The sequence below is a fragment of the Miniopterus natalensis genome, chromosome 10 (assembly GCF_054644295.1).
Source record: "Miniopterus natalensis isolate mMinNat1 chromosome 10, mMinNat1.hap1, whole genome shotgun sequence".
Taxonomy (NCBI): domain Eukaryota; kingdom Metazoa; phylum Chordata; class Mammalia; order Chiroptera; family Miniopteridae; genus Miniopterus; species Miniopterus natalensis.
The window spans coordinates 20964478-20985506 of record NC_142090.1 but is presented as its reverse complement, the minus strand read 5'-3'; the positions used below and the strand labels follow the sequence as shown (position 1 = coordinate 20985506).

The 21029-nt window shown below is 36.1% G+C and overlaps 1 protein-coding gene across 1 annotated transcript in view; it reads right to left on the bottom strand.

Moving 5' to 3' along the window:
• Nucleotides 1–4804: 4804 nt before the first annotated feature.
• WASL (WASP like actin nucleation promoting factor) overlaps nucleotides 4805–21029 on the bottom strand; it is a 76349-nt gene continuing 60124 nt past the window's right edge. Inside the window, exons 9-11 of the mRNA XM_016213342.2 lie at nucleotides 19743–20266; nucleotides 10339–10447; nucleotides 4805–5278 (exon numbers count right to left, since the gene is read on the bottom strand). Coding sequence (XP_016068828.1) covers nucleotides 5217–5278; nucleotides 10339–10447; nucleotides 19743–20266 — 695 coding nt within the window. The 3' untranslated portion in view covers nucleotides 4805–5216. The remainder of the gene's footprint in view (nucleotides 5279–10338; nucleotides 10448–19742; nucleotides 20267–21029) is intronic.

The window sequence follows — 21029 nt, the reverse complement described above, 5'->3', positions numbered from 1 at the left end:
TTCTCTGCCTTAGACTCTCGTCCTAGCTAAAACAAACAAACAAACAAACAAACAAACAAAATAGAACAAAAAGAACAGGTTATTTCTTTTAGGTTCAGAAGCTATTTAAGGGGCCCATTAGGATTGTCTTTTAGACACTTACAGAATTGAGACATTATAAATAGCTTTGTTTCCCTATAGTTAATTGGACAAAATGCCTTTTCCTTTCACTTGTTTCTTTCAACACCGAAGACACTAGATGTGCTTCATTTTGCTGCCTGTTTTCCAATAAGGGTAAAGTACATGGAACCAAATTAGAAATCTCCCCTCTCTTACTACTAAGAAAACCAGAACGTTGCATTTAAGTGTTGTATTTGTCCTCATGCTCCTTGGAAGAACTTTCAGTCAGTAAACTGACAGTGCAGCTGTTGACTGAAAATTATACAGAAAGATTAATACATTCTCAAACTAATTTTCTGTCTGGCAAATTTATTGTAAGGGTTTACAAAATACGTATGTTTAAATAAAGACAATGCCCATTTACAAGACACTAACAAAAATAATTTGGATGTAGAATATAAAGTTCAATCATTTCAACCCAGTACTAAATGACAGGAGTGTCTGGTGATGACTAAATGCTTGGACAATGTGGGGTGACTGCTATCACTGAGCCAAAGTCTGATCACATGCTCCATTCAGTCAGAGGCCGGCTCCCTAAAGCAAGCCAGGTTTCCCAGGCAAACACAAGGACAGGATGCTGTGAGAGAGGGTGACCTGTGAGAGAGGGTGAAATTTGTAGCCAGTCTTTCAGAAACAGAGTAAATATGCAATTTATCCATAACTGAAGAAAAGCAGAGAACACATGGATAAAACACTATTACAGTTCATAAAAAAGAGCAACAGAAGTAGTAGTCAGATCTGTCTTCTAATATTAGCTCCTTCTAACTGACCTTGGGGCAAGCCCTTCAACCACTCTGAACAGGGGTACCTTCACCTGGGAAATGAGAGTAGGCTTGATGTAACTCAATGGTCTCTAACTGTCTTTCAGTTGTGAAATAAATATTTTAGATTTAAGGAGGGAATTTAAGGAGGGATTTACACCATTGTTATATTTTAATACCCATTACATAGTCTTAAATAGTTGTTTAAATATGGTGATATTGCTTAAAAATTTTTTTATACTTAAGCCTTGATAAAAATTCTCACACATCAAGCAATAACTAAGATAAAACTGAATTTAGGTCAAATATGTTAACCAATTCAAGACAGAAAATTATGTCAATATGACACTTGTAATTTCAAGTTCCATAATGCAACCTGATAGTGTTAAAACTGGACTTACTCTTAAAAAGTTAAAAAAAAAATCCTTATTTAAAAATTAAGAGGCCATTTCAAATTTACTAGATATTCATTAATACAAGAATATCTGGCTAAACTAAAAACCACCTACAAGGTACTACCTATTCTATTTTACTCAAAATAACTGTGTGCTATTCATATTTTGATCTGTCAATCTTAATGGTGGTGTACATAATCAGTTTAGATTTACAATGGACTTGTATGAAATTAAATATTATAACAATAGTTAGTATGACTACTGATATATATATACATATATTTAAAACAAAAAATTATGGCTGATTTATCTAGACATGTTTTGTTATAAAGACAACATTTTCACTGGGCTCACTCACGGCAACGGAGGGTACCATGTACCACATATAGAAAGTAAAGGCAGTCTTACTGTGAGCTACAAAGTATGTTCCCCATCATAGTCATAACTGCCCACTTATTACACCTTTTCCCAGTGGCTTCATGAGAAACAAAGTTTTAAAAAATTCATGAATAAAAGACCAAGATATTACAAGAGAATGCTATGATTTGGAGGTCAAGATGACGTCAATAAAATGAGCATGCAAAGTACAACTTCTTCACTTTTCCATAAGTGTTTTCTGTTGTACTATAAATAGGCCTTATCTCTATAGCTGTCCTTTAAAAACTTCCTTTAGAAAGAGTAAGTTATTTCAGGAATTTCTCTTGATTAGATAAATATGTGACAAGAGCAATTCCCAGGCACTTTTCTCTTTCGAACTTTTTAGTAAAGTTTGATTAATACTTTCTTAAGTGTTCACATTTGTACAACACAAGCAACTTTTTCATAGAACATATTATTCTTGAAAATGTTTGTTAAATTTGGCTAAAGCTCTTAGAAGGCATTTTGTACCATCCTACACACTGGATTCCATAACTTAATCTTCAGACACCCACTTGTTACAGGGTGAGTAGAACAAAAAACTCTATCAAAAACTGAGCTTCCAGTTTAAAGCAAGCACCATCTCTAATGCCATTTATTAAGAGCTATTAAATTCCACATGAACTTCTATATTTGGCTTTTACTGAAACTACCAGTAAACTCCAATATTCTGATTTAGAAACTTGAACATTTTGGCTACATGAAAGTTTCTTCCAGTTTGACCTTGCCACGGGAATGCTCCGTATACAACAGCGGCTGCCCGGGGAGCTGCTGAGCAGCTGTCACTTCTCCCAGCAGGACAGGGTGTAACATTCTTTTGCTCTCCACGTTTACTTAATGGCACACTAACTCTCGGGCATGCAGTCTGCTAAAAACTTCAGCCATTACTGTTCACTGCTGTGTACCCTTTCCTATACTATACGGTTACAATTTTTCCCCCATTTTAATCTCTTAACAATAAATGAAAACACTATTTTATGTATATGGGTCAAATTAATTTTATTATGTTCCATGATGAATTGCCACCAGTGCAACATCCTATTCACTATACATTTCAAAAATAATTCACATACTAAACAAAATTTCAGTTGATAAATGGAAATGAATGATTGAAAGTCTTTATGAATCTCATACATACAATATGTGGCTAGCTGAAATTGTCTATCACATAGCATTTAGATTTAAAAAGCCTCATGCTAGTTTGTTAAATGCGAGGGCTGTCAGACACTCGTTTAGCTGGAGTATACACAGGAGGCTTCCAGACAGTGCACAGGTACAGTGCTGCCCACAGTGCAAGGCGATGGAGACTGAAACATGCAGCCTTCACATCTAAAGCAGATTCAGTCTTCATGCCCGGACTGAACTCCACAGCTGCTGTGTTTCAACCAATAGTAACTTAAGACTCTGCGCAACAACAACAAAAAGTCTTCTTTTTCTTTAAGAAGGAAGAATAAACTCAAATACCTTTGGCAAATTTTTACCCATCTTACATGTTTAAAATTGTGTTTCCAACTCAAAGACTTGATAGCCTCTGCTCAGAGCAGCTCCTGATAGTTATACCAAAGTTAGCTGGAAAACTGAATTCCCTGGCCAAAGTTGGAGAGATCTTAAATTGGCATTACCTTAAAGACATTCTTAGGATATGTAAAATTTTTTATAATGTTGAAAAGAAAAAAATGGAAAATATTTAATATTACTTAAAATAAGTATCATGTTCTATTTACTATTTGCACAAATTCCGAATTTTATTGGTTAGTAGTTGTCCAGCCTCATCCACACCAGACTCAACTGAGTTCAAGCCACAGTAAAAATTATAGTAAGCAGAAAAAGGTTTCCAGCAGCAGAGGGCACTGTTTCTGCAAGAACCGAAAGTCTAGAATCTTTCCCGTATGCTTAAATTACTCTTGCAAGGTAACATTCTTTGAATAACTTAACTATTTTACTGCACCACTTAACTGCTTTCAGCAACAAAACCTTTTAAATTATTTATGATAACTAGATGCATGATCACTAGAGTTATGTGATAACTGGTTAAAATTCAAGCCACATCTTGCAGGTCCAGCCTGTCAAGATCATGCCAATGCTAGATTTTGGTCGGTACAATTCTAGAGAGCTTAATTTTTAATTGGATACTGTCACTACAGTAATGAAATACATTTGGAACTACATTCTGCATATGACTCAATGTGAGAAAAAAATATGTCTTTATTTAAATCAGATAATTTTTCTATCTAAAATTTAAAGTAGGTAGGTATGATTAGTGTTATAAATATGAAAACCACCTTTAGGCAGATTAGTGTACTGTACAGAGGCAAGGAAACCCTAGTTTTAACATATCATTTACTATTCATAACAAATGTGCAGGTTGTAAAGTTTTATTTTTTTAAAAATCTATTATGTTTTCCAAGAAATTTGCCATTGGGAAAACCAATCTTATAAGAAAAATGTAACCCTTCACCTGAATTTGACAAAAACCTTGAGAAATTATAAAAATTAAAAAAAATATAGCATAATAGATTCAACATTAGATTCTTATGGTTGCTATTTTTGAATACCTCAATCTATATAAACTGCAAAATAAAAATTGTTAATCTCAGATCACTTTTATGTTCTAATTTTTGTAGTATTCTTAACCAAATATTGAAGTAATCATAATACAGTTGCCTCCAGTTCATATGAAAATTATCCCCAAGATCCCCAAACTCCAATAATTTAAGTAACATTTGTTTGAGAATACCAAAAATATTTTTTAAGTTTTTGCCAGAAGAGCCTGCCACATTTGCTATAGCATAAAAATAACTTCAGTCAAGAACAGGTATGTAAGGGCTCCTTATGATACCAGCCTCCAAATGCCACTGCTATACAGTCACAGGCAATATTGCTATAAGAGGTGTGTTAACTGATTTCTCCAACTAGCATCTTTGTAGTGATTTTATGAAGAGCATATTGCTAAAATCTGAGAAACTGCATCAGTGTAGTGATGTCTAGAGAACTGTGCAATGTATCAGCTTCAACATTCATGTAGCATTGTGTTCAAAATAAAGGGGCTAAATAAACTAAGGTTTGCATCACTTAAAAAGAACGTAGTGCTATACTAGATTTTAATAAGAAAATTTAGGTACAGAAAAAGTAGGGTATGAAAATAGTGTTTTCCTTCTGGCATTATAACTAAATTACATTAAGGTTTTTGTCAGTCTCACATATAATATTTAAACTCCCTTGTTGATGGAATGAAAAATATTCACAAATTGAGTGAGCATCCTGTGTAAACTGGTACACAATAACTGGGAGTAGCTTTGCAGAGGATTATGACAAACCTTTACAGATTAAATGAGGTATTGCACAGATTAATAAAAAAAAAGCAAAAAATGCAACAAAAATATACAGCAAATTGGTAGAACATTTACATGATAATTTTACAGAATCCATAGACAGAAAGTAGTGTTTAGTATTTCACCTTAAAAATATATATATAATATATAGATCAATCTTCCCACTCATCATCGTCTTCAAAATCTTCTTCGTCATCCTCATCCTCATCTTCATCTAGAAGAAAATCACCAGACAAAGAATTAAAGCCTCTGTATAAATAAAATATTACACAATTTTTGGGTGATTTCTCCAATTATTCAACTTCTGAAACACAAACCATTTTCTACCTGGAAGAATCTAGTTACTAAGACAGTTTAAAATGAATCTAATAAAAATGCATCTGAATAGTATGGTGACAAGTTAAGATGAGAGCAGGAGTCAAAAAACTTGGGGTTCTGGCCCCTTAGTATTTATATTACAAATTTCACCCTGTGTGTCTCTTCATGTGTAAGGTTGACCTCTCTGGATTTCAGATTCGCATATCGCAAATCCAACCTGCAGTCTTCACCGGATTCTCACAGTGGGAAGTTCTCAAGTTTCACCTCCTTCTCCAGCCTGCTTTTCCCCGGCCACCCTAGTCTGCACCCTGTCTCTCAGGTGTTTAGGCCCCAAACCTAGAAATTTTTACTGATTCCTGCTTTCCCACCACTCCATCCAATCTATCAAGTCTGCCCCTTTCCTCCACTCCCACTGCTGCTCCCACACCACCACAATACCTTGCTTGGATATTGCAACCGTACAGTCCATTTGCCTTAAAGCAAATGGAGTGATATTTAAATTCTAAGTTTTAAAAACATCATTTTTATTGATATGTGTCTGACTACTGTTATCTGAATAAAACGTGATGTTACCTCAGTCTATAAGACCCTACATAATTTTCCCAGTTATTGTCTTCCCACTCCCCCCAACTTTTTTCATATGCTATCTCCTAAAATTCAGTTTCTAGATGCATGATCTTCTTTCTGTCCCTTAAACATGCCAAGTTTATTCTTGTTTTAGAGCTTTTGCAGTAGCTATTTCTCTGGCTGAGTCTTCTCATCATTTAGATTCACTCAAAAAACACTTCCTCAGAAAGGTATTTCCAGACCATCCTATGAAAGTATAACCTTCAGCCACAATCAGTAACCCTCCCATTTTATTTTTTCATAAGATCCACCACTACCTAAAATTCTTATATTTTGTTTACATATTTGTCTTCACACTAGAATATAAGCTCCAAAACAGCAGGGACTTGCCTATCGTATTTATCTCTGAATTCTTAGCATCAGAACAGTGTTTCAGTAAATACTTCAGTAAAACATCAGAAGCTGCTCACTAAATACTTGAGTGCATGAATAAGTAAGATGGCACCAAATTCTATAAGCAATCTTCTATATTATATACCAACTTTCCATAATTACTGACCTTTTAAAAACTATGCAACTCATAAAACCCGTGAAGGCCAAATTTGTGAGACAGTGGCTAAGCAACTGCACTTGATAATACTCTATTAAAGCACCAATAGGAGCTGAATATGTGACATATGTGAGCTAGGGCTACAGAAGACAGAATAACCTTTGCTGCCTATAAAATAGATTGTTTGAAGGCTTCTACAAAGAAGTACTTGAGTTCTAGTATTAGAACTTGAAAATTAACAGAAGCCAAACAAGAGCAAAGATTTCTTTTCTGAGCCCCTAAGTTTTACTTTTACAATAATAATAGTAATAATAACAATAATAATAATTTTAAGTAATTAAGACTTATGGTCAGCTCCAAATTGTTACAAAATTTATTTGGAAAGGAGTTCAATCAACTTCAAGTTAGTTAACCTCTCTGTTTACATTACTAATAAGAGAAAAAATTTGTTCCTGTTAAGAGTAGGCAGCTACGTAGATATGAGTTGGAAGAGGTAGCTCAGGCTTGGAGGGAATATGTGTGAGATGTGACAAACTGAAAACTGACAATGGAGGTGGCAGGTCCCTATGTGAGCAGGAATGATTCAGAGTCCCCACAGGATGTGGTCTAACTGGTGGCACAGCATTATTAGAAGCCTTATAACTTACAGATAGTTTTTTTGTGTGTGACATGTGCGAGGGGGTAATTTGCTCCTTGCCTAGGGGCATTCCAGCCTAGGGATATAAATATCCCAAACCCCACCCAAGTGGGGCACTCAGTTTGGCTTCGCCCAGCTAAGCTGTCCCCTCAGGTTCTATCCAAGTGCATTATTTTCCTTGCCTGCTTTTGCTGCCATTTGTTGTCTTTGTTTGAATTCCTTCCTATAAGCAAGACAAGAACTGGGGGCGCAGAGTACTTTCTCTGGCCAGAGGTTATCTCTGGCTAGAGATCCCCATGACCACTGCTGACACTCCCAGAAGCTTTCACTAGACATGCTTTACAGAATTCACCTGGAGGAAGGCATCAAGTACACCCAACTATGCATGCATTTACATTGTGACAAATACAGGCATTTATCAGCATCTATGGTGGGGAGGAAGTAGCTAATAATTCTATCATTAGGTACTACCACAGTGAAATAAAAGAGATGGTTCCAAAAATAAGAACCATGTTATATATTCATTTGATCAGCACAGCTATTATATAATGGTTATTTATATCTTTACAAAAACTTAAAATAATTTTTAGCAGAACGCTTAAGTGTCTTGAGTGGTATGAATACATAAGTGGATGAACTGAGACTTACTACAGATGTTCAAATTACTGCTGGTTATTACCTAACACCCAACCAGGAGGTAAAGATAGAGTGAGATAATATTCTATCAAGAAATAGCAATTTAAGTAATTATACTTTTTACAGTAATGTCGCTATCAATTGCTATGTTTTGAAAGAACAGTTCAGCTAACATTTTAGGACCAAATAGGTCAGAACGTCAAGTTTTTCAAGAGAAAAATGTGGTCACCTGCTGATTAGAAGAATGTAACCTAGTAGATGAAGGTTTTCTAAATAAACACTCAGAGAAGTAAACAAGTCTAGGGGAAAAAAAGGCATCTTTAATTATTATCTTTAAAAGAAAGGCTGTAAAAATACAACCGACATACTGTTAAGCTACCAATTCCAGCGATAGGCGGGAACCTCATGGACGCGAAGCCATAAAAGAAACAGACAGTTTCGCAACCCAGTCTCCCTTTCTACCTTCCTGTTCTTTCTTGAATCCACTGACCCTGCTCCTTCCAGGTCACCAATGACCTACTGCTGCTAAGCTGGAGCTTAATTCCCTGTTCTTGTTTTCTTGACCTATCAGACACATTTGACACAGATGATTACCCTTCCCTCCTTCAAAAATTTGTCTTTCTTTCAGTTTTTTATAGAAAAAAAGGGAGAGGGAGAGAGAGAGAAAAACATTGATGTGAGGTAGAAACATCGATTAGCTGCCTCCTGTACCCATCCAACCAGGAATCGAACCTGCACAGGACAACGCTCCAACCAACTAAGCCACACCAGGCAGGGCCAAAAATTTCTTCATGTGGCTTCTAATGTACAACATTCTACAGCCACAGACCTTATAGACTATCTCTACTAACATCTACTTCTTTGCTGATCTCATTCAATTCCATAACCATAACTTTAAATACCTTATATATCCTAATGACATGAAAATTTGTATTAACAGTCCAGACCTCTCCAGTGAATCCCAGACAGATAACCAAATGCCAACTGATATCAACTTTTGCATTTTTAATAAGGATCTCAAATTTAATATGTATAAAATCAAACTCCTAATCTTTTTTCTCAAACCTGCTGCTTCTCCTAAATCTTTGCCCAATATGTTAATGAAAATTTCATCCTTCCAGTTGCTCAGGTCAAAAACCTTGGGATTATTTTCAAACCTCACTTCCAATCCATCAGCAAACCCAGTAATCTCCACATTCAAAATAAAATCAGGGTCCAATCACTTCTCACTGGTGCAACTGGATTCAAACCTCCATCATCTCTTGCTTGGATCATTGCCCTCCTGTTAAGAACCTTCCAGTTGTTTCCCATCACGTTCCTAGCCTATAAAGCCTTACTATTGGCCCTCTACTACCTCTCGTTTTCCATTCCTTAGTATATTCTTTCCCTCCCTCACTTGCTCTAGTCATACTGACTTCTTTGTTGTTTCTCAACCTCAGGGACTTTGTACTTGCTGTTATTGTCACCTGACACCTGAGCACACGTTGCCAGTGGTTCACTCCCTGAACTTCTGCTGGTATTTCCTCAATTGTCACCTCAGCTATGACTCATCACCCTATGTCAAAATGAACTTCCTCCCAAAGCCTATAACTCCCTGTATCTCCCTTTTCTCCTTAGCATATTTATACTATCATTTACCTTGCTATATATTTTTACTTATTTTATTTATAGTCTTTCTCTCACTAGAATGCATGCTTCATGAAGACATGGATTTTTGCTGGTTTATTATTTTATAATTATTCACAATAAATATTTGTGGACTGAATTAAACTATCTTTATAACATATGGGAATAAATATGACAAATTAAGAAAAACAAATGTTGCTCAAGGATCTTATTATTTTATTTAATCTTCACATCAATCATAGGATTTAGAATTCTCTCCATGTAACAACAAAATTGGGGTCCACTGAAAGTAAATGATAGATTTAATAAGAACAAAGATCTGATTCTAGTACACCATGCTGGAGAAGTTAAACCTCAACTCTGATATCAGCAAAACCCATGTTCTTGCTCTTTTTAAAAAGCAGTATTTATTTACATGTGGTGTGCACATGCTTAATAATAACCTCAGGATAGGTAATAGTTTATTCACATAAACCTTTTTAGGAAATGACCAAAAAAAAGAGGGAAAAAAACCAGGATTCTTTTAGTAAACTCCAGAAATAGTATAAATTATCTAATTTCTTAGCCCAAACACAAATCAGGAAAATCTCCTAAACTGTTTATGTCATAGGTATGTTAATGAGACCTAGGAATCTCAAGACTGCTTAGAGGATGTTTGCCAGGCATTCTGTCAGTATTGCCCGGTATAGGAAACAAAACTTCCACTTTTCCAAAGTTGTTCTTCCAAATTATAGTTATGGCTGTGGTGTCCTAACATCCATTAAGCTTTAGATAGACTAGTCATAGTGTTTGACAACTTTTTAAAATATGCCCTGGAATCCACAACAATAAGTTATTCAATAGAAGAGGAAAAGCTAGCAAAGACTGAGTCATAAAACAAACAAATAATAGACTCAAAAATGCAAATTTATTAAATATACATGTACACATGCAAATATACCTGAAGAATGAATGGCTTTGCTCCTTTTCTGCATCACTTCCATTAATGCCCCCACAATTCCTGAAGTGGGTGCAGGTGTCGGTGGTGTAGACTCCTGGCCATCAGATACCTTGGAAAAGAAAGTTAGCAAAATTAGAAAGAAATCCTTTGCAAAAAATGTTGTCCCCAGAAAGTCTGACTTTCTTAGAATCAGTTCTTACTTTAAAAGAAAAACAAAACAAGCAAAAAAATACCAAGCAAGCCCAGAACAGGATTAACTAAATTAAGAAGAAACAACCTACTGCCTTAAAACAATTACTGAAGACGTATTTCCGCTCCTTCGTAATGTATAAGCCATCATCAGTGTATCTCTAAATTTAGAATAACAATCAAACCTTTTCTTGAAAAACACTTGCCCTTGCAGCTGAGTTATTTCTGTTTACTCCAGTACACAAGTCTTAATTGATGAAACTAATAAACCAAGGTAATACTTACATTCCTAGAATTGTTAGGTGAGAAGCACACTTAAGATACCTATGAGCAACGGAAGCGATATATGTCCTCCTAGAAAAACTCAGCTTTACTAATAATTTAAAATGAACCTCCTTCTCATAGCATATAACTTCTCTTTAAGAAGAGTTGGGTAGCTTTCAAAATGTACCTATCTCACCAGGCAACTAGCCCTAACTAAAGTACTTCTCTCTGCTACAAATTATATTGGGGAAGAAAAAAATCAACATCATAGACTCTCTTTAAAATCTAATTTTTACACAAAATTATCCTTAATTCCAACACTCATACTTAAAAAGATAAGATACAGAAGTCTGGAGAGATTCAGAAAAAAATACAATTTAGAAAGTACTGCTCAAGTACACTATGACAAAAATTAGTAGTTGTATATACAAAATATTTGTTGTTAATTTTATCTCTGCACTTATGCATGTAAAGGTATTAATACTGGTATAAGTAAAAATGAAACATCACAGGTGTACTAAATAGTTATTCAAGTTTTAATATAAATAGGTAGATAACTATAATTTAAAATTCTAAATCATTTCCCAAAGAAAAATTACATTATTAGGATAAACTTTGTATTTTTGTCTTTATAAATCTTTTCTTAATAATCACTGTCTTTCTGGACTTCAAGATGATTTACTTTAAAAATATTCAAATTAGGGGATCTAAGATGGCAGTGGAGTAGGTAGAAGCTACAGTAACCTCCTCCTAGGACCAAACTGGAATTAAAACTAAATTATAAAAAAAATCCTGAATAACCAGCTTAAGACTAGCTGGAGAGAACATTTATAACCATGGATTTACAGAAGAAGCCACATCGAGACTGGTAGGAAGTGCAGAGGTTCAAGAGGACTAGCCAGGCTCCCACAGGCAGCAGCTGAAGTTCTAGAGAGATATCTCAGCTGTTGGGGGTTCCCCGGAGAAGTGTGTGGTCTAAATCCCAAGCTGGGCTCCCCACCCTAGAGAACCAGAACTGGGAAATATGCCCACAAAGCATCAGGCTGTGAAAAGCAGCAAAGTTTCTGTCCATCTAGGAGAGATGGCTTAGAGACACAGGCACCCTTTTAAAGGGCCAACCACAATATTTCATGTGTAGCCACTCACCCTGGGCTCTGGCAGAGGGAGGGGAGAGCAGACTAGAGCCCTGTGAGGAGAGTCTGGAGTTGGTGGTACTGGGGAGAGAGCTGAAGAGTTAGATGCCAGGATCCCTGTGCTGATTCATCCCCCCATTCTGCAGAAGCCATCTTTCTCAGGCACAGTATTCCCCTCCATGCTCGTTATCAACCTGGGGGAAAGCAACAGCCTGACCCACTGGAATGCCTTGCCCCACCCTGTGGAGCTTACACCCTGCTGCAGAGTACAGCCAGAGGCTCTTTAAGTGACTAAGCCTAACAGACAGCCTGCAGGCAGAGGTGGATCTCTGGGTGCTTTGAGACTTTTGCTGACCTGCCCCCGGGTCCCAGTGCTGGTAAAAGCCAGCCTTGGTAGGCAGCTTGGTCAATTCTGCATGCACCCAGGCTCAGCAGAGGGAGCAACAAGTGGCAGACTGCAGATAGTTACAAACAGATTTCTCAGGGCCAGTCACAGGCAGCATCTGACATAGGCTTGCACTGGAGTCCCTCTGGAGAGGCCCAGAACCAATACAACCAGTGGCCAGCTTCAGACAACAACAGAACAAGATCCAATAAACTTCATGAGCAGCATATCTACAGGGAGATCTTGGCCAGCACCAAACCCTGCCAACGCGAATTCTGCTTTGTGTGATCAGCACCTGCACAGCAGCCTGCACGCTGTATTGGTAGCTGAGCCTCACAGTCAGCCAGCCTGACAGCTGACCCTATGCATGAACGAGCCAATAGCAATCAAAACTCAATTACAACAGGAGGGCCCACATAATGCGCACATGGGACATTCCTAGAGCACCCACATCAGCTGATCAGGGAGACTGTGCCACTGGGTCCCACAGGACACCTACTATATAAGGCCACCCTACCAAGACTGGGAAAAAGCAGATCTACTTAATACATAGAAATAAACACAAAGAGGCAGCCAAAATGAGGAGACAAAAAAAAAAAAAAAAAAGGCCCCAAATGAAAGAACAAGAGAATTCTCCAGAAATAAAATGGAGGCAAGCAATTTTTCAGACACAGAGTTCAAAGTAAGGATTATAAGGATGCTCAACAGCATGAAAAAAGACAGAAACCATACAAAAGTACCAGTCAGAATTGAAGGATGCAATATCAGAAATAAAGAATACACTGGAAGGAATGAATAAACAGTAGGTAGAATGAAGCAGAAGATCGAATCAGTGATTTGGAAGACAAGGTAGAAAAAGACCTAATCAGAGCAGCAGAAAAAGAATTTTTTTTTTTTTAAAAAAAAGGATATTTTAAGGGACTTTTGGGACAACATGAAGCACAACACCCACATTGTAGGGTTACCAGAAGGAGAACAGAGCAAGGAAAAGAGAATCTATCTGAAGAAATAATGACCGAAACATTCCCAATCTGGTGAAGAAAAAAGACACATAAGTTCAGAAAGTGCAGAATGTCCCAAACAAGATCTACTTAAAAAGGCCCACACCAAGACAGATCATAATTAAAATGGCAAAGGTTAAAGACAAAGAGAGAATCTTAAAAGCTGCAAGAGAAAGGCAGCTAGTTACCTACAAGGGAGCTCCCATTAGACTGTGAACTGATTTCTCAACAGAAACATTCTAGACCAGAAGAGGTTGGCATAAAATATTCAAAGTAATGAAAAGCAAGAACTACAACCAAGGCTACTTTACCCAGCAAGGCGATCATTTAAAATTGAAGGAGAAATAAAGAGCTTCCCTGACAAGAAAGAAACAGCTAAAGGACTTTGATTCCACCAAATCAGTATTACAAGAATTGTTCAAAGGGGTGGTAGGGAAAGGAGGAGGAGAAACAAATGGGGGAACATAGTCAAAAAATGGAAGGAAAAAAAAAAGTTGGTGTAGCAATACTTATATCTGACAAAAATAGATTTTAAAACCAAGGCTATGATAAGACACAAAGAGGGATACTAAATAATGATAAAGGGAGCAATCCAACAAAAGGATATAAACCTTGTAAACATTTATGCACCCAACATAGGAGCACTTAAATGTGTAATGCAAATCTTGATGGGCATAAAGAGAGAGAATGATAGGAATACAATCATAGTAGGGGATTTTAACACTCTGTTGACATCAATGGATACATCTTCCAGACAGAAAATAAACAAGATGACAGAAGTCTTAAATGATACACTAGATCAAATGAATTTAATTTATATCTTCAAAGCATTTCACCCCAAAGCAATGGAATATACATTCTTTTCAAGTGCACATGGAACATTTTCTAGAGTGGACCACAATTTAGGACACAAAACAAGTCTCGATAAATTTAAGAAGACTGAAATCATGCCAGGCATCTTCTCTAACCATAATGCTATAAAATTAGAAATCAGAACTTAAAATAAAAGCAGAAATTAAAGAGGAGAAATAACTCACACCAAAGAAAATCAAAGGATTGTAATGAAATATTACGAACCATATGTCAACAAATTGGATAATCTGGATGAAATGGGTGAATTCCTAGAAACATATCATCTTCCAAAACTAAATCAGGAAGAAGCAGAGATTCTGAATAGACAGATTACAACCAGTGAAACTGAAGCAGCAATTTTAAAAACTCCCAATAACAAAAGCTCTTGACCAGATTGCTTCACAGGTGAATTTTACCAAATATTCAAAGAAGAACTATCACCCATTCTTCTCAAACCATTTCAAAAATTTCAAGAGAAGACTCCCAAGCTCATTTTATGAAGACAGCATTTTTTCTAATTCCAAAACCAGATAGACACTACAAAGAAAATTATAAGCCAATATCCCTCATGAGCATAGAGGCAAAAGTCCTCAACAAAATATTAGCAAACTAAATCCAGCAACACAGTATAAAGACCATATACCATGATCAAGTGGGCTTTATTCTGGGGATGCAAAGTTGGTACAATATCCACAAATCAATAAACATGACACATCACATATAAAACTGAAGGATAAAAACTACATGATCATATCCATAGATGCAGAAAAAGCATTTGATAAAATCCAGCACCATTTCTGATAAAAGCTCTCAGCAAAGTGGAAATAGAGGGAACATACTTCAACGTAATAAAAGCCATATATGGCCAATCCACAGCCAACATCATACTAATGGGCAAAAACTACAGATGTTCCCTTTAAAATTAGGAACAAGACAGGGATGTTTGTTTTCACCACTCTTATTCTACATAGTACTAGGAGTCTTACTGACAGCAATCAGATAAGAACAAATAAAAAGCATCCAAAACAAAAAAGAAGTGAAACTGTCATTATTTGCAGATGATATGATACTGTATATAGAGAACCATGAAGATTCCAGCAAAAACCTACTAGAACTGATCAATGAATTCAGTAAATAAATAACCAGAAATCAGTTGCACTTTTATATACCAATAACAAGGTATCAGAAAGGGAAACAAACAAAAAAATCCCATTCACAATTGTTTCCAAAAGAATAAAATACGTAAGAATAATTTAACCAAGGATGTAAAAGACCTGTACTAGGGTAACTATAAGACACTGAATAAAGAAACTGCATATACTATGCTAATGGATAGGTGGAATTAACATTATTAAAATATCCATACTACCCAAAGCAATCTACAGATTCAACGCAATTTCTATCAAGATACAAGGCGTACTTCATAAAACTAGAATATTCCAAAAATTTATATGGAACCAACAGCTATCTTGAGAAAGAAGAACAGTTAGAGCAATTACACTACCAAATATCAAACTATACTACAAGTTCATAGTAATCAAAACAACATGGTACTGACATAAAACCAGCTATATAAATCAATGGAACAGAACAGAGAGCTCTGAAATAAACCCACTCCTTTAAAGTCAGTATTTGACAAAGGAGGCAAAAACATACAATGGGCTAAAGATAAGTCTATTCAATAAATGGTGCTGGGAAAATTGGACAAATATGTGCAAAAAGATGAAATGACCACCTTCTTACACCATACACAAGAATAAACTCAAAATGGATTAAAGATTTAAATGTGAGTCTCAAAAACCATAAAAAGCCTAAAAGAAAACAGTCAGTAAAATCTCAGGCACTTATTGTAGCAATCTTTTTTCTGATATATCTCCTTGTGCAAGGGAAATACGAGAAAAAATGAACAAATTGGACACCAAACTAAAAAGGTCTGGAACGGCAAAGGAAACCATCAACAAAATGAAGCAACAACCAATGAATGGGAGAACATATCTGCTGATACTTCTGATGAGTTAATATCCAAATTTATAACTCACTTATAAAACTCAACATAACAAACAATCCAATTAAAAAATGGGCAAAGAGCCTGAATAGACACTTCTCCAAAAAGGACAGATAACCAATAGATATATGAAAAGATGCTCAACGTCACTAATCATCAGAGAAATGCAAGTTAAAATCACAATGAGATACCAACTCACACCCGTCAGAATGGCTACCATCAATAAATGAACAAACAAGTCCTGGCGAGGGTGTGGAGAAAAGGGAGCCCTCATGCACTGTTGGTGGGAATGCAGACTGGTGCAGCCACTGTGGAAAGCAGCATGGAGTTTCTTCAAAAAATTAAAATTGGACCTGCCTTATAACCCAGCAATCCCATTCCTGGGAATTTATCTGAAGAAACCCAAAACACTAATTTGAAAGAATATATGCACCTCTATGTTCATTGCAGCATTATTTATAATAGCCAAGATTTGGAAGCCACCCAGGTGTCCATGAGTAGACGAGTGGGTAACAGTTATGGTACATTTACACAATGGAATACTACTTGGCCATAAAAAAAGAAAATTTTACCCTTTGCAACAGCATGGATGGACCTAGAGAACATTATGCTAAGTGAAATAAGCCAGTTAGAGAAAGACAAATACCATAAGATTTCACTCATTATGTGGAATCTAATGAACAAACTGAATTAACCAGACAGTCTCACAAATAAGGAGCAGGCTGACAGCTCTGCAGGGGGAGAGAAGAGGGACTGAGCAGAAAAAGAGAAAACTCCTGGACAGGAACAAGTGTAGTAAATGCAGGGTGAGGGAAGTGTGTGGAAGTGGTGGAGGACATGGGGGGGATAAATGGTGATGGGGAAAAAACAAAATAAAGAAAAGAAATATTCAAATTAGTTGCCCACAAGATACAGACTCATTCATTAGTATTTAGGCTTTCAGAGACTGTATATAAAGTATTTCTGGTATAGAAGTGCCACATATGAAAAAGATAACAGAAATAGTTTCAGAACTTTGAATTGCAGAACGAGGCACTACAGGAAGTATAACAGTAGCAAGGAGAATCATTTTGACCCCCTTTGAGAAATTTGCTAATACAAAGCAGTGCAGGAGCACAGCACTGTCATAAACATGGCTTCTAAAGCACTTTCTTGGACATGATGCTTTCTGGAGTACTATGAACATGGAATTCAAAATGTATATAAGTAAATACCTATAAACTTCTTGCTAGCATTTTAAATTAAATCTGCTGTTTTATGTTAGTCATATTCACACACTAAATTGATGATTTATATAGAATATTTAAACAAACGCAGCCAGAGAAATTTCAACAACAGATTGGTTATTTGAAGTAAAATTATGGACTCAGATCACATGTGTAACATGCCAATAATTTACTGATTATGAGTTTTACCGGCCAGGTAGCTCAGTTGGTTAGAGCGTCATCCCAGTATACCAAGGTTGTGAGTTAGGTCTCTGGTCACGGCACGTATAAAATGCAACCAATGAATGCATAAACAGGTAGAACAACAAATCGATGTTTCTTTTCCTCCCTTCCTCCCTCCCTCCCCCCTTCCCTTCCCCTCCCCTTCTTTCTTCCTTTCTCTCTCCCTCTCTCTCTCGCTCCCCCTCCCCCCCTTGATCCCTTCCTCTGTTTCTAAAAATCAATAAATAAACATTTTTTTTAAAAGACAAAAAAAGAGAAAACATTCTAAATGCAATAAAAAAAGAATTGATCATTTAAGATAAAAATAGCCTACTATTCTACACTTAGAATAAAAAACGTATTCCTCTCTAAAAATAAATTTAGGGAACAATTTATAGGTTTTACAGGAGGGGGGTTTGGGATGGAAAAAGGAGACGGGGAAAGAAATTAGGAAATAAAACCCACCAACTGTTTAAATTAAGAAAAGAGGATACAATTGTATACAAAAATAAATACCTTATTTTTACTAAATGAGAGAAAAAAAACCAAAAGTTGGTTGTAAAGATGAGAGGAAATAGAAATGAGAAACAAAGAGTATGTTAGGAGTGGGAGATGGGAATGAAAGTGACATAGGAACTAGCATAGGTTACAAGGTAAAAGTGGAAAGTAAATGACCCTATTAAATAAAACCTATTATTCACCCAGGCTATGGTCTTTTTGACACTAATTCTCCCCACTAACAACTATTCAAAGTTCTTTAACTGTCTCCTGAAGAACCTTTAGTCTGAACTAAATAAGAAGAGGAAGCAGAAATGATTGCTCACAGGCTGATTTAAGTATCAGCCTGAATATACGTCAGCAAAAAACCCAGATATATTTTAGCAATCAGAATTTTCTTAAATCTGTGATATGCTAATGTTTCAATGTTTTCATTGAATCTCTGTGTTCCTTATGCATCATTCTCTTTTGAGAAAGTTACCATAATTTTCTACATTCCAAAATAATTTTCAATTAAAATCTTCTTTAGAATGAATGAAGAAACCTGAGGGGGGGGGGGGCGGAAAAAAATCTTCTTTCATCTCCACTTACTGCATAGAAAAATCCACCACTGATTACCTGTGTGAAGCCCTGAAGGGCAAACGTTCCTCTTGAACTCAGAGACTACATATATAGACCCAGAAGGACATTCTGAACGTAGGCAGGTTGGCCCTAGGAAAGGGGTGGGCAAACTACTGCCATGAGCCAAATCTAGCCTGTCCTCTGTTTTTGTATAACCTTAAAGTTAAGAACATTTACATTTTTTAATGGTTGAAAGAAAATCAAAAGAAGAGTATTTGTGACATCTAAAATTATATGAAATTCAAATTTCAGTGTCGTTGAGTTTTATAGAACACAATCATGACTCCTCATTTACAGAGTTGAGTAGTTGTGACAGAAACCATATGGCCTGCAAGCCTAAAGTATTAACTATCTGGTCCTTTAAAGAAAAAAGTTTGCCAGATCTCTGCTCTAGAAAAATAAAATGATCACCTCATTCGATTCAGAGAATTCAAAATTATCTCTATCTTGTCAGAAAGTCTGTTAGAACTCTTTCAATTTTCTGTGGAGTCTGATTCACTACTTATCTAAATTTACAAACACAGAAACTTTAGAATATGGTTTTGTTTTCATGAAGTTAGTGATTTGAATTTACCTAGGTAATCAAAATTGGCTTTAAGTAGGGCTATTTTTACTTCTCCATAGTTTAGTAAAGATTTTCTCTAAAGTACCTTTTATTTAAAAATAAAGTCTAGGAAATTAATTGTAAACATACTGTGAAATTCCATTTATATGAAGTTCTAAAACAGGAAAAACTAATCAATCTATGGTGATAGGAACCAGATCAGTAATTCTTTTGGGGAGGAAGACTTAACTGGGAAGAGGCATGAGTGAACTCTGTGGGGTGATATTTCGATATAGAAGTACAGGTTACAAAAATATGTGTATAAATGTATGCATTTTATGGCATATAAAAACATCAGAAATTCATAGGTTAAAAAATGAATACCAAGAGAAAAAGTAAAAAAATAAAGACTTTTCAAAGATGTCTTACAAATTACTTTAAAAATCCATCATGATAGTCTAAAATGAAAAGAACAGATTACTTACAGATTTCAGTTGAATACCCTGTCGGATCTGGTCTAAAAGTGCATCCCTCCCAGAGCAGGACACCGGTCGATTGTTCTGTTCCACTTTTTTTAGCTGAGCACCCTCTCTAATTTGATCTAAAAGAGCTGCTTTGTTTCCGGAAGGAGCTGGAATTTGATGGTCACCATCAGAAGGGAGGCCAGGGGGAGGTGGTGGCCCAGGTGGAGGTGGAGGTGGAGGTGGTGGGGGTGGTGCCGCTGACCCTGCCAATGACAGAGGTGGAGGTGGCGGTGGAGGCCCTGAAGGTGCTGAGGAGGGAAGGGCTGGAGGTGGAGGAGGGTACATTCTATTTGGTGGCGGTGGAGGGACTCCTACGCCTGGCCTGGACGGAGGTGGTGGTGGAGGTGCAGCTGTGGGAGCTCTTGAAGGTGGTGGTGGAGGAGGAGCGCCTCTTCCTCTGGCAGGAGGGGGAGGAGGGCCTGAGCTATGTGGAGGGGGTGGAGGGGGAGGAGGCCCTCCCCTTGATGGTGGAGGAGGTGGTGGTGCTGAAATAAAAAAAAGAAAGCATGTTTTGTGCCTATAAACGTCATAGTGAAAAAGTAACTCACTTCAACATACAAAGAAATTATACAAGACAACAAAAAAGCCTCATCTTTGTGTTTTATTTTGTAAAGATATCTGACCACATATGATATCTTACAATTCTATTTAGGAATACTCAGCTTAAAGATCACCTTCCTGTTGTTTCTTAAAAAAATATTAGCTAAAACAGTAAAATTTAGTTTTTAGGAATCAACACTTTTGAAAGCAAGGCAATAACACTTTTTTATATAATAATAACAAAATAAGCATAGATTAAATATTTTTGTAAATAGCATTATTTTATTTTAGTAAAAATTAATAGATACCTTCTCCCTTAAAGAATCAAATATATTTAGTTGTTTTATAAAATCAATTCACATTCAGAATTAAATAGCTAGTGTAGCATAACCAATTAGAATTTATTCAAAGAATGTGAGCTAAACCCAAATATAATATTTTTTATTTTAAAATGTAAACCTTTGCCACTTAACTTACATTTTATTTGTACATTATGTCCTATATTTTCTATACAGGGTGTCCCCCAAAATTATATACACACTTTAACAGCTGATAGCTCAATTTTGAAAATGAAATATATTTTAATAAACAGTATTTATAATTATTCAAAGCGTGTGTAGACATTTTTTTGGGACACCCTATATATAGACTATATAATAGCAATACATATGTTACATAAGTATATTGTATATAATATAAAAATAATAA